The 15,374-nt window shown below is 58.7% G+C and overlaps 1 protein-coding gene across 1 annotated transcript in view; it reads left to right on the forward strand.

The window, feature by feature from the left end:
- Positions 1-12,417, forward strand: part of UBQLN4 (ubiquilin 4) — a 17,913-nt gene extending 5,496 nt beyond the window's left edge. The window contains 11 exon segments of the mRNA XM_040452352.1: positions 66-217; positions 573-729; positions 731-791; positions 1,366-1,628; positions 3,195-3,353; positions 6,779-7,004; positions 8,021-8,160; positions 8,610-8,693; positions 8,820-8,935; positions 9,117-9,303; positions 10,703-12,417. Of these exon segments, the coding sequence (XP_040308286.1) occupies positions 66-217; positions 573-729; positions 731-791; positions 1,366-1,628; positions 3,195-3,353; positions 6,779-7,004; positions 8,021-8,160; positions 8,610-8,693; positions 8,820-8,935; positions 9,117-9,303; positions 10,703-10,858 (1,701 nt within the window). The 3' untranslated portion in view covers positions 10,859-12,417.
- Positions 12,418-15,374: the final 2,957 nt, after the last annotated feature.

A 15,374-nucleotide genomic window follows, 5' to 3' on the forward strand; every position in this document is an offset into this window, starting at 1 on the left:
GAGGCAGGGTCCCTGGTGGGTGGAGCCCAGGAGCCTCCTCAGTGACTTCTGCCTCCTGACCACAGTTCAAAGAGGAGATCTCCAGGAGGTTTAAGGCTCAGCAGGATCAGCTGGTCCTGATCTTCGCAGGCAAGATCCTCAAGGATGGGGACACCCTGAACCAGCATGGGATCAAGGATGGGCTCACTGTCCATCTGGTCATCAAGACCCCTCAGAAGTAAGTCCAGGAGAGGAGCACATCCAACTTCTGATCAGGCCTCTTTTCCCCCCCGGTGTCTCACCCGTCACCCACCTGTACCTGGAGGTCCCTGCCGAGGTCCGGGAAGAATTGGCAAGCCCTACCAGGGGAGGGGATGGGACTCACTTCTCCCAGAATGCCCCGGAGGCAGCTGGTGCTAGCTTCTCCCTCGGCCTGAACTACTAACTGCCCCCAGCATTACCGCACCCCCGCCTGAGGGCTGCTCAGGAGGTGGCTTGTGATAGGGTAGTAGAGGCACCGAAAGTCCTCCTCTGAGATCACCGTCTTCCCTCTGGGGCTCCCCTCAGCTGGGACTTCATTTCTCTGTCCTCAGGGCTCTAGATCCAGCTGCCACCACTGCTTCTTCCCCCTCCACTCCAGACCCTGCCTCGGCACCCTCCACCACGCCCGCTTCACCCGCCGCCCCGGCCCAGCCCTCCACCTCTGGCAGCGCCACTTCGGATGCCGGCAGCGGAAGCCGGAGGAGCAGTGGGGGGGGGGCCCTCCCCAGGGGCTGGGGAGGGACCCCCCAGCGCTACTGCATCCATACTCTGTAAGCCCTGAGGGAGGAGGTCACGGTCCTGCTTTGGGCTAGGGCGCGGGGGGAGCCAAGAGGAGGCAGAAACATGGTCCCTGCTCCTGGTCTGATGGGGACAGGGAACCCCTGGACATAGGGTTCCAGACATTGCTGCTTGAGCGGAGCAGGGGAGGACATCCGTCTATGAGGGCCTCCCGGAGGAGGGGAGCATGGGTGAACGTTAAGGGGACGGGAGAAATGAGGTTGCGGACGTGGCGAATGCGGGGTGAGGATATTGGAGTTTGGGGACGGAGTGTGTCCAGCAGCAGCCAGCTGGGGAGTGTTTCGGCTCATTCAGCGGGCCATCGCTGGTCGCCGTCTCTTTGCTCAGTGCCGTGCCCGGCTCTCGGCCTCGGCTTCCAGAGAGGTCTCGGTCTGCTGGGCTCCCGTCTCTGCCGGCAGCGGGCCAGGGCTTGGGCCCGCGGAAGGGTTGGAAAGGGGAGATGCCAGAAACAGACAGGGCCCATCGCGGGGAGGCCTGCATTCGGCGGCCGTGGCCAGGTGGGGGCAGGGTTTTGCGGCCGGCCGTGACCCTGGCCCCTCCCCGCAGCTGGCTTTGGGGGCCTCCTGGGCCTGGGCAGCCTGGGCCTGGGCTCCGCCAACTTCATGGAGCTGCAGCAGCAAATGCAGAGACAGCTGATGTCCAACCCCGAGATGCTGTCGCAGATCATGGAGAACCCCCTGGTCCAGGACATGATGTCTAACCCCGACCTGATGCGCCACATGATCATGGCCAACCCCCAGATGCAGCAGTTGATGGAGCGGAACCCTGAGATCAGCCACATGCTCAACAACCCGGAGCTCATGAGGCAGGTGGGTGTGAGAGAAGGTTGGGGTGGGGACGGACAAGACACCGGTGGGACTTTTCCCACCTCGCCCTGCCTTGGCTTATTTGGTGACTTACTCATCCAGCAGCCCTGTTTGGAGCACTGGGGGTGTAGTGACAAGGCACAGGCCTAGCTTTCCAGGAACTTCTGGTCTCAAAAGGAAATGGGACAAGCAAGCGCGCAGTAGTAACGTGGCGTGGTTGGTGATGTCATAGTCGCGGGATCCCCTAAGAGAAGGGCTCCTGGCCCTACCCGGGGAGGAGGTGGGGAGCGCTCAGAGGAGGCTCTGGAGGAAGTGTCAGCCACGCTGAGACCCAGAGGAGGAATCATGAGCCAGAGGAAGAAAAAGAGGAGAGTGTTCAGGCCTGAGGGACAGCACGTGCAAAGGCCTGGGTGTAGGGCGTTCGGGGAGCGTCGTGGCTGGGCCGGGCAGGGCTGGTGGCCGAAGGACGCCCGGCAGCGGCGGCGTGTCGGGCTTCGGGAGCCCTGTCTCACGGCCCAGTCCCCCGGGGGAAGAGGAGAGATGACGTCAGCGGAGCCGTGGGCACCGGTGCTGGGTTCCCCTGGAGATAAGTGCCTTCGGAGCAAGGACTTGCGGGTGTTTTCTTCCCTGCCTAGAATGGCTCCTGGTGTGTGGAAGTCACTCCGGAAACACTTAGAGAATGAGTGAATTATGGGGTAAGGAGTCAGGGTCCCGTCTTAGACGTAAAGGTGCTTTAGTGAGCACTTGTGGAGGGACTTGGGAGTAGGGACAGGGAAGGCATCCCAGGCAGGGTGCCCTTTGTCCCCCGTCATGCACTGCTGTCCCCTGGAGTTGACACAGGCCAGCCCTTATTGAGAGTGAGCCCCCATCCCGTCCACGGGTTTCTCAAGGTTTGGCCAGGCCGGAGACCTGGGGGTGGGGTTAGAGAGTGCTGGTCGTGTCGCCCCAACGTGAATCCTTTCCGTCCCCAACTTATGGTCATCTTCCAGGAACCGCAGTGTGGTCTTGGACAGACAGAGTGATCTGGCCTCAAAACCTGGCCCCACCACTAACCGGCTGTGTGTCCCCAGTGAATCTCAGCCTATTTCCTCATCTGCAGAATAGGGACAGAAATATCTCCTTGGGACCGTTATCATGGGGAGCGCGTGACTTCCGTTGTGTGAATTACTTAGCTGGGTGCCTGTGTATCATAGGTGCTCAGATGTTACTCTCCTCTGCTTCCTCCTCCTCGTGTCCTTTCCTACCAGTTTCCTTTTGCTCCCTGTACGTCCGAGGGCCTCAGGTTCGAGGGCCTCCTGAACCTGAGGAAGAGAAGCTGCTGTCCTCACCCCCCCACCCCTGGGTCGTCGTACCGCAGCACAAAGCCCCGCAGACTACCCTTGCAGGCAGGGACAGAGCCAAGATGACAGTAGAGGGAGGAATTTACCTGCCACCCTGCCGCTGTGGGGCAGTTCCTGGGCCCTGGACCCTAGTCCTGGGACAGACCTCCTCCTCAGGGCCCACCCCCGGCCAAGCCTGGTGCCCCCCCTGGTTCTGGGGTTCTTCCTGTCTCTCTCCCTTCTCCACCAGACCATGGAGCTTGCTCGAAATCCAGCCATGATGCAAGAAATGATGCGGAACCAGGACCGGGCCCTGAGCAACCTGGAGAGCATCCCTGGAGGGTATAACGCCCTCCGCCGCATGTACACAGACATCCAAGAGCCGATGTTCAGTGCTGCCCGGGAACAGGTGGGACCAGGGGCTGGGCTGTGGGAGGGCTGTTTGGGCTCAGGATTCCCTATCCCCGGATCCAAGTCAGCCTCTTTGCCTACGCAGCCCTCCGACAGTGGGCCTTGGCTTGAGAGCGGTTCTCACAGTACATGCGGGGGTGGTCCAGCCTGGCACGGGGCGGGGCAGCAGGGTGGAAGGTAGCAGAATTCCCCAGGGACGCGGGCGGGGTGTAGCGTGCAAAGCGTCCGACAACTTCTTGCCCCGGGGGCTCAGGGGCCGTGGGGCCGGCAGCGTGTCTCAAGTGTGGTCCTTGGATCACCTGCATCAGAATCACCCGGGGGGGGCTCGCCGATCGTCAGATTCCTGGTTCCCACCTTCGAGCCTCTTCCTGACTCAATCTCTGGAATCAGGCCCTGGGAATATGCACTTTGAAAAGTACCTTATGGATTCTTCCAAATATGTGAGAAGTGTAGACTAAAGTACAGCATCCTTTCACGTCCCTGTATGTAGGGTCAGTGCCTTTTGGGTTCTTTTTTTTTTTCTTTTTTAAGTTTAATTTACACTAAGTACGTGATACAAATATTTACACACTTCAAAGTTCCGAAGTTCTACAAAGTAAACAATAGGGGATCCTTCCTTCTGGTTCCATCTCCCAGCCACCTCTTTTCTACCTCAGAGGTGACTACTGTGAGTGTTTTTTATAATTTCCTGGGCGTATCTTATACTTGCAAGTAAGGCTTTACAGAAAGAAGTGTAGCTTCATGCAGCCCTGCCCCAGTTTACAGCTCCTTCCCTCTGCAGAGCTGACTGCCACTGAGAAGCTGGTGTTTACCGCCTTGATTCTTTTATGGCCTATGTTTGTATCCGTAAATAATGTAGAGTATTGTCTTGCATATTTTTAAACCTCCTAGAAGTGGCGTCCTGCTGTTCATATAATTTTAACCTGCTTTTTAAAAACATTTCTTACGAATACCTTTCTTGGAGAATAACATGGCTTCAGAAAGGGACACATATCACAAGTGTGCAGCTTGATGCAGTTTCACGAACTGAACACACACACACCCCAAACCAGGGCCCAGGCGGGAGGGTGGGCTCTCCTGTTCCTTTCTCCTCGTGGACGAGAGCACCACGTCCTGCGTGGTCTGTGCTGTCCCTAAAGATTTCCTTGTTCATGCCGCCTCCGTCCTACACCAAATCTCCACAAATAGGTGTGAGTCTAGCTGACTGTGCGCGGGCCCGCCGGTCGGTCTGTCTGTCCTTGCGGTGATACCACATTGTCCTAATTAAGCCTGGGCATCTGGTAGAGCAAACCCCTCACCTTGCTCTCCTGCATCTTCTTGGTTATTCTTGGCAATGCTGTTGCAAATCTTAGAACGTGCTTGTCGGGATCAACTATGAGTTTTTAAAGGAATTTGTTTAAGTTTTATTTAAGTATTTAATTAAAAACGTATATCCAAGTAATGCATGCATCTGGTTAAAAAAAAAAAAAAAAAACAAGGAGCTGAGAAAGGCTTATAACAAGCCCTCCGGCTAACTCTGATGCAGGCTAAATCGTAAGAACCATTGGAATAACTAAAAGAACAGACTTTTGGCGTCGGCAAACCTGGGTTCAAATACCTAACGCCCATTTTTAGTGGCGCAGTTTTAAGTTAGCTGCTTAACTTTTCTGAGTCTTAGCGTCCGTGTTTTCAAAATGGAAGTGATATAATAAAGCGGTGATGCTTGACTCTTTCGGCCTCAGGACCCCTTTATACCCTTAAGAATTATTGAGGACCTCAAAAACGTTTTCTTTTTGTGGGTTGGGTCTCTTGATAGCCACTGTATCTGAAATGAAGACCGAGAAACTTACAGAAGGTTGATTAATTCGTTTTAAAACGACAGTAAATACCCTACACATTAATATAAAAAGCACATTCGCTTAAAAAATAATTTTCGAAAACAAAACTTGAGAGGAGAGCGGCCTTGTTCTAACTTTTGCAGACTCCCTTGCCGTCTGGCTTGCTGTGGGACCCAATTCTGCTTCCACGCTCGGTCTGGTGCAGTATCACATGTCACATAGCCTCTGGAAAACGCCACTGAACACTCATGAAAACAACAAGAGTGAAAAGAGGCAAATAGCATCTCAGAATTCTAAAACCAGGGTTAAGCCTTGCAAGGGTCCCAGGACCACACTTTGAGAACTGGTACATTGGAGGGCTACTGTAAACATTAGAAGAAACATGCCTGGTACATAGTAGGTGCTCAATAAATGGCAGCTGTGCTTGCCCGAGGGTGGTCAGAAAGAGATTCAGTCCATAGAGAGCACGGGGAAAACTAGGGGGCCCAGAACTCAGCGGTGGTGGGTGCCAGGCGAGTTACCAGGACGGGAAGTGTGAAACAGGGACAAAGCCTGAGGCTGGGGTACACAGACCCCGGCCTGCTGGCTGTCATCCCAGCAGGCATCTGGTAAGGCGGAGGAAGCCCGGCTCAGAGCTGGAGGGCCTTGGCTGGCTCTGGTCCCCACGACCTGCTCTGAATGAGCAGGAGACCCCGCGGTGACAAGGGGCTGAAGCTGTGCAGCTGAGGACCACCCAGGACCTCAGGATGGGGGGCTGGAGCAGGGAAATAGGGCACAGACTCCCTCAGCGAGCACAGTGCTGGACAGAGCTCTTGCCTGGGTGCCGGGGGATCCAGAGGAAGTTCCATTGCCACCTTGGGCAGCACGCCATGTGATGGGGTGCCGACCCTGAGGCCATCCTGGGGGACAGCAGGCAGCCTGGTGCTGAGGGGGCCTATGTAGCTGAAGGAAGGAGGCCGAGGAGAAAGCTGTGCGGGGGAAGCAGCGGAAGGAGGGCACGCTCAGCCGGAGATGAGTGCCCCTGAGGGGCTCCCCTGCGTGGGCTTGGAGGGACAGGATGCCATGAAGAGGACCTGGGCTTCTGGGGAGGTCCTATTGGACCAAGACGGCTGGACAGGGGGACGCCTAGAGGCAGCCCAGGGCTGACGTAGAGAGCCAGCTCCCCTCAAGCCAACAATTATTTATTGAGCACCTACTAGTGTCAGGGGACAGGTGGGGTGCAAAGGTGACCTTGCCTGTGCCCCTGAAGACCCGAGGAAGACATATGTGTCCTTACGCGATGAGAAGGTGTGTGTAAAGTACCACAGGGCACAAAGGAGACTAGAGACCAAGTCTTTGGAGCCCTCGGGGAAGGTGGGAAGTTTCCAGTTACCTGAGGGGTTTTGTCATCCCCTGGCCGCTCCTGCACTGGCCACCTCCCACCCTGCAAGGTGAGGGTGTGGCTGCCCCGTCTCTAGGCCAGAACTGGAGCTGAGGGCCTCCGGGACCTCCCACCCCCTCCCTCTCCCAGGGAGGGGAGGCTGCTAGGTGAGAGGCAGGCGCGGGGGGCCCAGCCCTCACCCTGGTTTGTTTCGGTCCTTAACCCAGAACCTTTCCCTCCTCCCAGTTTGGCAACAACCCCTTCTCTTCCCTGGCCGGGAACTCCGACAGCTCGTCCTCCCAGCCTCTGCGGACTGAGAACCGAGAGCCCCTCCCTAACCCCTGGAGCCCCTCGCCCCCCACCTCCCAGGCCCCCGGGTCCGGGGGGGAGGGCACCGGAGGATCGGGGACCAGCCAGGTGCACCCGACAGTCTCCAACCCCTTTGGGATCAATGCGGCTAGCCTGGGGTCAGGTATGTCCTGGGCTGGAAGGAGCTTAGTGGGGTCACCAGGGTAGTCCCTCTGCCCCAGGACTGAATGGGGCTCGCACTGCTGCAGCCTCCTGAAGACAGGTGAGCCTGTACTGAAGCCCCGGAGGGGGGGGTCTGCAGCCTGGGGCAGAAGCTCTGCCCCCTTGGGATGAGGGGTGGTTTGGGCTGTGTCCTGACGTCCCTGGAGCAGCCTGAGTGACGGCACAGAGTAAAGCAGGCCCCACTCCGAAGCGCTCAGCACTGCTGGTGCCATCCAGGCAAATGGGTCAACCTGGGGAAGTGGGTGTGGGAGGAAGCGGGCGCTCCCAGGGACAGGCAGGTGTGAGGCCGGGGGAGAAGGATGTGTGGACTTGCCATGGACAGACAGGGGCGGGCTGTGCACAACCCTTGGGGAGGCCCCACTATCTGGACTGTGACCGTACATGTGACCCCGGGGCCGCCACCAGACACGCCCCCGGGCCCCCATGTCCGCCGGGGGGGAGGGGGCGGCACCTTGATCAGGAGAGTCCCTTCCCCTCTGTGTGCTCCAGTCCCCTTATGACCTGTGGCTTTCAAATTGTACTCCTGAGTCCGGAGGTCTGGACTTTCCCCAGAAGGAGAAAGGACTGAGTGGGAGGGGTTCCAGCCAGTCCGTTGTCACACTTGGTTCGGAGTGACATCTGGTTTGAGGAAAGGGCCTCTGCCACTAAGAAAGACTGCCAACCACGAGCCTATGTGACCTCCGTCAGACCCTTTCCTGGAACGGCCCCGGGGAGGGGCGGGCAGGGGGGGCGCAAATGAGACCCAGTTTCCAACCTGCTTGTCCGTAGAGCAGCTGGGAGAGGGGCCGGGCCGAAGCAAGGCCAGAGCTGGGGCCCACACCCCTGAACTGGGGGCGGCTTTTCGTCGCCCCTCTGAGCTCCCTAACGGCTCAACGTTGGAAGTAAGGGAGATGGAAGAGGGGCAGGCATCTGGTTTCCATCTGGACCCTTTTGTCCTTGTCTTCCTCCTTGTGCTAGGAGTGTTCAACAGCCCCGAGATGCAGGCTCTCCTCCAGCAGATCTCTGAAAACCCGCAGCTGATGCAGAACGTTATCTCTGCCCCCTACATGCGCAGCATGATGCAGACGCTGGCCCAGAACCCCGACTTTGCTGCTCAGGTACGCAGTGTGGGGGCAGGTCCTGCGCAGTGGGTGGGAGGCGCCGGAGCCAGACGGCCTGGGCTAGTGTCTCCGTCCCAGCCCCCAAGCTGCGTGAGCTCAGCCGGTCCCGAGCCTCCCAGTTTGCTCACCTGTACGTGGCCGTGGCCGTGGCCCCTCCCTCACGGCGTCCCGGGGGGCGCCGTGAGCTCATACGAGTAGAGCGCCCGGAACGTGGCGTGGTGCCCAGTGCGCCCTGTACTTGGGGACACCGTCAATGCCAGGCGCGGGGCTGCGAGCCCTGGCCCGAGGCCCGGAGCGCGGTTCCGTCTCCTCTCACTGCCCCCGGGAGGCCTTCGGGATGCACGGGGACCCAGATCTCCCACGGCGGTGGGGGTGCCGAGGGAGACAGGCCGCCGGGATTCTGAGGGCGGGTGGGCCCAGGCCTCCCTCCCGCCTTCACCCCGCAGATGATGGTGAACGTGCCGCTCTTTGCGGGGAACCCCCAGCTGCAGGAGCAGCTCCGCCTCCAGCTCCCCGTCTTCCTGCAGCAGGTGGGTGAGGCTCTCGGGGGCCAGGGACACGGGGCATGGGGGGGGGGGGGGGGGGAGGCAGAGCAGAGCTCCGGGTGGCCGCCTGCGTCCTGCCACCACTGCCTTCCTTTGCCTGTTTCCCGCCAGATGCAGAACCCGGAGTCCCTGTCCGTGCTCACCAACCCCCGCGCCATGCAGGCCCTGCTGCAGATCCAGCAGGGCCTGCAGACCCTGCAGACCGAGGCCCCTGGGCTGGTTCCCAGGTGAGGGCGGGGCCGGGGGCGGGGGGGAGGGGCACAAGGCTCTGGCTCCGCCTCCGCGCCAGGCCCCGCCCTGCCGCTCTGAGGGTCTGCTCTCCTGCTTGTGCGCTCCGCCTTCTGGACCTCACGTTGCCATCCCTTTCTCAGAGGCTGCCTCCCACCTCTTGGTCTCTCCTGCCTGCAGCCTTGGCTCCTTCGGGATGTCCCGGACCCCGGCGGCCCCGGCAGGCAGCGACACTGGGTCTGCGCCCGAGGCCCCCACCTCCTCGCCAGCGCCCCCCGCCACGCCTTCTCCAGCGGGGGCTCCCAATGCTCCCCAGCACCTCATGCAGCAGATGGTCCAGCTGTTGGCAGGGGGCGGGAACTCCCAGGTACGCGGGGCTGCGGGGCCGGTGTGGGGGGTGGCGGCAGCCTGGAGAGGCAGAGAGGGTTTGGAGCCAGCCGGACCGCCGCCCGCAGGGCTTGGTCTGCCCCTTGCTGGCCTTGGGCCGGTTGCGGCCTTCTCCACGTTGGCTTTTGCGGCTGTGCGATGGAGACGAGAGTAATGATAGAACTTAATCGGGCTCTGGGGGCCGTTCTCATGCCTCGTGTGCGAGAGCACATTCGCTCCACTCCTCACAACGGCCTTGGAAAGAAGCTGCTATCTCTGTGTTATAAAAGGGGGAAACTGAGGCCCAGAGAGGGTAAGTGGCTTGCTCAGAGTCACGCAGCCAGTAAGTAATGAGGCCAAGGTATGCTGGCTCCTGAGTTTACACACCTTAACCACCACGTCCTACCGCTGCTTCCTTCTATCACAGGGTCCTTTGGTGATTAAATCAGCCTCCGCCTCCAAGACTAGCGCGGAGGGTTCTGGGGGACGAGGTAACTAGAACCCTGTGTTGCAAAGTCAAGGCTAGGGGATTGGGTGAGGAGTAGGGTTGACCTCAGGTGAGGCCCTTAACCTTTCTCTGGCTTCCCTAACTCGTCTGGGAGGACCCTTTTGACAGAAGCGTAAGCGTGCCCAGCTCTGCAGAAGGCTCTGTTCTACAGAACCCTGTAGAAGGGTTGGACCAAGAGTCACCAAGGAAGGTCCAGTCCGGCTTAGATCCTGCGGACCGTGAGGAGAAGCAGCACCCAACCCTGGAGAAGGCTCTCGTGCTGCACGTTAGGGGGCTTCTGTGACCCTCCGCACATCCTTTCCTTCTGGGGACAGTGCGTTCACCCTATCAGAGGCCGGGCGGCCTGTCACTGCTGGGCTCCTTCATGACCAAGGCTAGTGCTTCCTGCACATCCTTTGGGAAAGCATTTCCAGGAGATGTATATAGGAGTGTCAGACACGAAAAGCCTTCTCTTCTGTAAATAATGGTGTTTGTTGATTGGCTAACCGTGATCAAACAGGTTCCTTCTTTCCTGGGGCCCTTCCCTGGCCTTTCCCCTGGCTCCCTGCTTGAAGACTGCGGGGGCAGGGCTGGGGGTGGACTTTGTGCAGACCGTGCGTCTTACCGAGCACACACCATTTGGCTTCTGGAGCGCCGTTAACCTCTCCAGGGACAGAAAGTGGTTAGGAATATAGGCTGCTCTGGGCCCGTCTGTTACTTCGAAATGTTCAGAAAGACACCCCCCACCTTCTGTTACACAGTCGTTGACCGATGTGGGGTGCAGGCTCCGTGACCCCTGTCTGAGGCTCACCCTTCCCTGCCCACTGGTTGGGTCTGAGGATGCTGGAGAAGACCTACTGGTCATCTGCTCTGCGCCGTAAACCTCAGACTCAGAGGGGCCCGTCCTCTGCAGGTGCAGACGACGCCGGAAGTACGGTTCCAGCAGCAGCTGGAGCAGCTCAACTCCATGGGCTTCATCAACCGTGAAGCTAACCTGCAGGCCCTGATCGCCACAGGAGGGGACGTCAACGCAGCCATCGAGAGACTCCTGGGCTCGCAACTCTCCTAACCCCCCGGCCGCGCCTCCTGCCTCTCCCTTCCCTGGGCGCCAGCGCCTGGCTCCTCTGTCGGCCCCTGCCCTTTGCCTGCCGCCCCATCTCCCCGCCCCGTCCTCTCCAGACAGCAGGGTGACTTTAGGGGCACGGGCCTCGCCCCAGTGCCCTGCGCATTTTGGGTTTACTTGTACATCTCTTATGGAGTCTTTGCTCTGGGCCCTGCTCCAGCAGGGCCGTTCAAGTGGTTTTCACAGTGTCGCCGGTCGGCCCCAGCTCCTGGCCCCACCGCCTCCTGGCACAGCCTGTAGACCTCTGGTGGCGGTGGCCTGGCCATGCTGGGTGGGAGGAGGGACTGGGGCGGGGTCTTCGTGTGTGCCTCTAGGGCTCTGCTTGTTGTCTGGTTACTTGTGGCGACTCCTCTGTCTCTCTCTCCACCTGCAGCCTCACCCCTGCTGGGACCACACACTGAAGCAGGGCTGGCGGTTGGGGGGGGTGGGGACAGGCTCTCTTTTCCACCCCCCCGCCCCCCCCCCCCCCCCCCGTCCTGGTCCCTTCATCCAGGCTTTGTTGGGATGTCCCGTCCGAAGGGGGAGACCAGACATCACCCTCTGTGTGAGGAACCGAGCCCTGGACCGGCCCGATGGAGTTGGGTGCAAAGGAGGGAGGAGATTTTCTGGAGGAGGGGGACGGGAAAACGAACTGAGTCACAGGCTCAGCGGCTGGAACCCGGAATGGACACTTTGGGAGTGGAGGCCCCACGGAGCTCCCTTAGGCGGGGTCCAGGCTCAGGCCTGGCAGAGGGCCCTGGAGATGCTAACGGGGTCTGAGCCGCAGGAAGGGCTCAGGGAAGCCAAGCGACACGGTTCACGGGGGCTCCTGCCGGCTCCGTTTCCAGGACTCGCCTGCATCCCCAGGTACCGGGGTCTCAGTCCCCCTCACGAGACACGAAGGGATTGGGGTCTGTCTCAGCAGCGGGTGTGTATGCGGTGGGTACTCACTCACACACACACACACACACACACACACACACACACACACTCGAGTGGCACAGGACGGCGGATTCCTGGTTGGTTTCTGGTTCCGAGCTGTCTCCCACCAGAGAGAGGTAGGCAGGAGGGCTGGTCCAGGGCAGGAGTGCACACAGTCCAGGGAGCTAGGTCCTGGGCCTCTGGGCACCGGGCACCCCAAGGGCAGTGTGGTCCTGAAGCTGTCGGGGAACAGTAGAGGGGTCCCTACCCCTGCAGCCCCGGCCTTTGGATCCTTCACCGTTTCCTTCCAGGCCAGAGAGTTCTATCTGAGGAAGGGAAGGAGAGGGCAGCGGCGACGCCTTTGGTGTGGAATTGGACGTTGCTATATCGAGCGCAGGGGAGGCTCCTGTTGCCTCTTCTCTCTGCGGCTTCACGCAGCTGCTCGGAGGACCCGTGGCCGAGAATATGGAGGCGCGAGGGGCACAATTGTCTCCCGAGTGGGAAAGTGTCCTGAGCAATCCGGAGAGGGTGTGTGTGGCTCTCCCTCCTGACCTCCCCAACCTCCACACTGGCCTTTGTAAATAAACGACGTGGTCTTTGTTGTCGGGATGTCTTGGTGTTTGCTTTTTGGGGGAGAGGAGGCCGGCCGAAGAAAACTCGGTTTTAGGGGGTTTAATAAAGCGGGACCCGAGGACGTTGAAGGGGGTTCAGTTGCCACAGGTGTTAAAGGATGCCCCCACCCCCACCCCCACCCCCACCCCCACCCCGTCAGGGCTGGGAGGCGGGGCATAGGAAGGTCATTACTGCCGATACAGCAAGACTCTTACCTCAGGTAAAAAGGCCAAGACAACGCAAACTGTTGCATCCAGACCTTCTGCAAGTGAAGTCAGGAGATTTAGCCTTGAACTCCGAGACTCAGCCTGGCCAGTTCTCCCGCTGGAAGCCACAAAAACAGACCTGGCACGATCGGAAAGGGGCCGAGTGGAGTGAGCGGCGTTAGGGTGTCCGCGGGCGGACTCGCCGGGCTGGCAGATCCCACGGCGGGGGGGAGGGGAGGACACGGCGGGGGGGGGGGGGGGGGGGCAAGTGGTGGAAACTGCAGGAAGGAGCACACGGGTCCGCACGAAGAAGCGGGCGGCCGGCCGACCGGAGTCCTGGGAGGGGAGAGACGCCGAAGGACGACCTGGAGGAACCAGCTCGCCATTCTCTAGACGTGAAAACCAGCGGTCCACAGATTCGGTCCACAGATTCCGCAAGCCCGGGGAAATAAAATAGTCTGCAGAAAGGCGCAAGCGAAGAGAAAACGTTTGGAAGCAACCAGAAAATCAAGACAGCGGGCTCTCGAGGGAGCGGCAGACCAGCGCCCACGTCCCACCCGCGACGCGGAAGCCCACGGGGTGGATGCTGCCTCCCCGCCAGTCTGGGATGCGGCGCCCGGCGAGAGCGTCTTTCCAACATGAAGGTAAGATAAAGGTGTCTTCAGACAACGCCAAACTGAGACCACCACCGGCCGACTCACGTGTGGGGTGATCTTGGGTCATAAGAAAAAGAAAAAACAAGAACAGGACAAAGAAAACAAAAGTGATGATGTCTCATGGTGGGGTGTTTTGATTTTAGAGAGAGAGCGCGCGAGCGTGCGCACAAGCTGGGGAGAAGGGTGCGGAGGGAGGGAGAGGGAGAGAATCTTAGGCGGGCTCCACACGCAGCACAGAGCCCAATGCAGGGCTCGAGCCCACGACTCTAGGATCATGACCTCAGCTGAAATCAAGACTCCGACGCCAACCGACTGAGCCGCCCCCCGGGGCTTCTTTCTCGTGGTGTTTAAAATGCGGGAATTGGGACTTGTGACTCAGCGGCTCCAGAGTCAGAGACGGTGGGGTTGGGGTTAGCCTGCACCGCGCGCGGCCTTCGCGTTGTGCTGGTAAAGGACAGAGCGCCAGCTCGTGGTAGCTGCCGCTAAGTCAAGGACAAATGTTTTCTAAGCCACCAAAGAGAAAAACCGTGTAACAACTGCCAAGTGACCGGAAGGACAAAACGAAACGAAGGCGACGACTCCAAACCAAGGCAAGAGAGAAGACACGCGGTCAAGAAGTTACAGGAGGCGTTTCGGGGTGTGAACCGATGCTGTGTGGCACTGTAATGGTGGACGCGTGACACTTAGAGCAGAGCGAACCTTCGTGCAGGCAAACTGAAAACCACGTGTCATCTCGGAGGTCAGGGGACCCCAGGACGGGATGAGGAACGTAACCAGAGACTGTAACTACATTTTGAATGTATGAAATCACTGCACTTGCAGGACGGGGGTCGATGCCGACACAAGTAACTCGGAAACTAGCGGGATCTTTACAACTAAAGGCAAAAGAAACAAAGCGCCACGTTCTTGTTGATTGCGTCCCACGGATGTACTGTTAACAGTTCCGAGACCACCGTGCACGTCTGCTACAATTGACAATTTAAGCAAGTGGGGGACGGCCAGGGGGGTGCGGTTTCTCTCTGTTGGGGTGGGGAGTGGGCAGATGAGCGGGGGAGTGAGGCCGGAATGATTCATGTGGTCACGGATTAGAACACGAACCCATGTTCAGCTTAATACGGATCCGGCTAAGAGTATTTTGTAGATGTGTGTGAGTTAGCACACACGCCTGTGTCCTTGCTGTCCGTGGAGAGGACCCAGGGGTCATGACACCCAGTGGCAGCAAGCACCCTGGTGCCCAGAGATTGCTCATCTGTAGACTCCCCACTCCCACAGTGAGCAAGCAACCATGCCGGGAGCAGCCTTCCAGGGGCCGTGCTGGTGACTCCCGGGCCAGCTGCCCCGTGGGGACGATTGTCCTCCCCGCCGCCTGGACCACATCCCTGCCTGCAGAGCAGTCGGGGAGGAGGGGTAGGGCGAAGACTCCAGGAGAAGCTGGTGTCCCAGAGAGTCATGGCAAGGGGCTGGTTTTAATCACTCCCTTTTAAGCAAAACATTCCGAATTCCCTGCGGGAGGGGCTGGGGGTGACCACAAGACGTTTATAGAACATGAGAAAACAGAAAGATTGAAAGTAAAAGTCTGGGAAAAGATAAACTACAAACGCAAGCCAGAAGAAAACAAGGGTACTGTACTAATAATAAGATCAGACAGAATTTCAGGCCGAAAGAAACACTAAGAGGTAAAGGGAGGGGGTTCGTTCATAATGATAAAAGGTAACATTCACTGGGAAAACAGACTAATCCTAAGTATTTATGCATCTAATGACCTGCCCTCAATATATAAAAAGAAAAAAAAATTGAGAGCGCTACAAAGAGCATCAGAAAAGCGCTCAGTCATAGATCTGAATACCCCTCTGTCTGTAATTGGGAGGCTAGGCAGGGAGACAATAGCCATAGGGACCAACATATATCATTAATTCTAAGATAGAGATTTTTTGGGGGGTGCCAGGCTGGCTCAGTCAGTGGAGCATGTGACTCCTGATCTCAGGGTTGTGAATTTGAGCCCTGCATTGGGTGTAGAGATTACCTAAAAATAAAATCTTAACAAAAAAATAAGATACACGGGACACCTGGGTGGCTCAGTTGATTAAG

This window comes from Herpailurus yagouaroundi, unplaced genomic scaffold (assembly GCF_014898765.1).
Source record: "Herpailurus yagouaroundi ecotype Mexico unplaced genomic scaffold, PumYag 207, whole genome shotgun sequence".
NCBI lineage: Eukaryota > Metazoa > Chordata > Mammalia > Carnivora > Felidae > Herpailurus > Herpailurus yagouaroundi.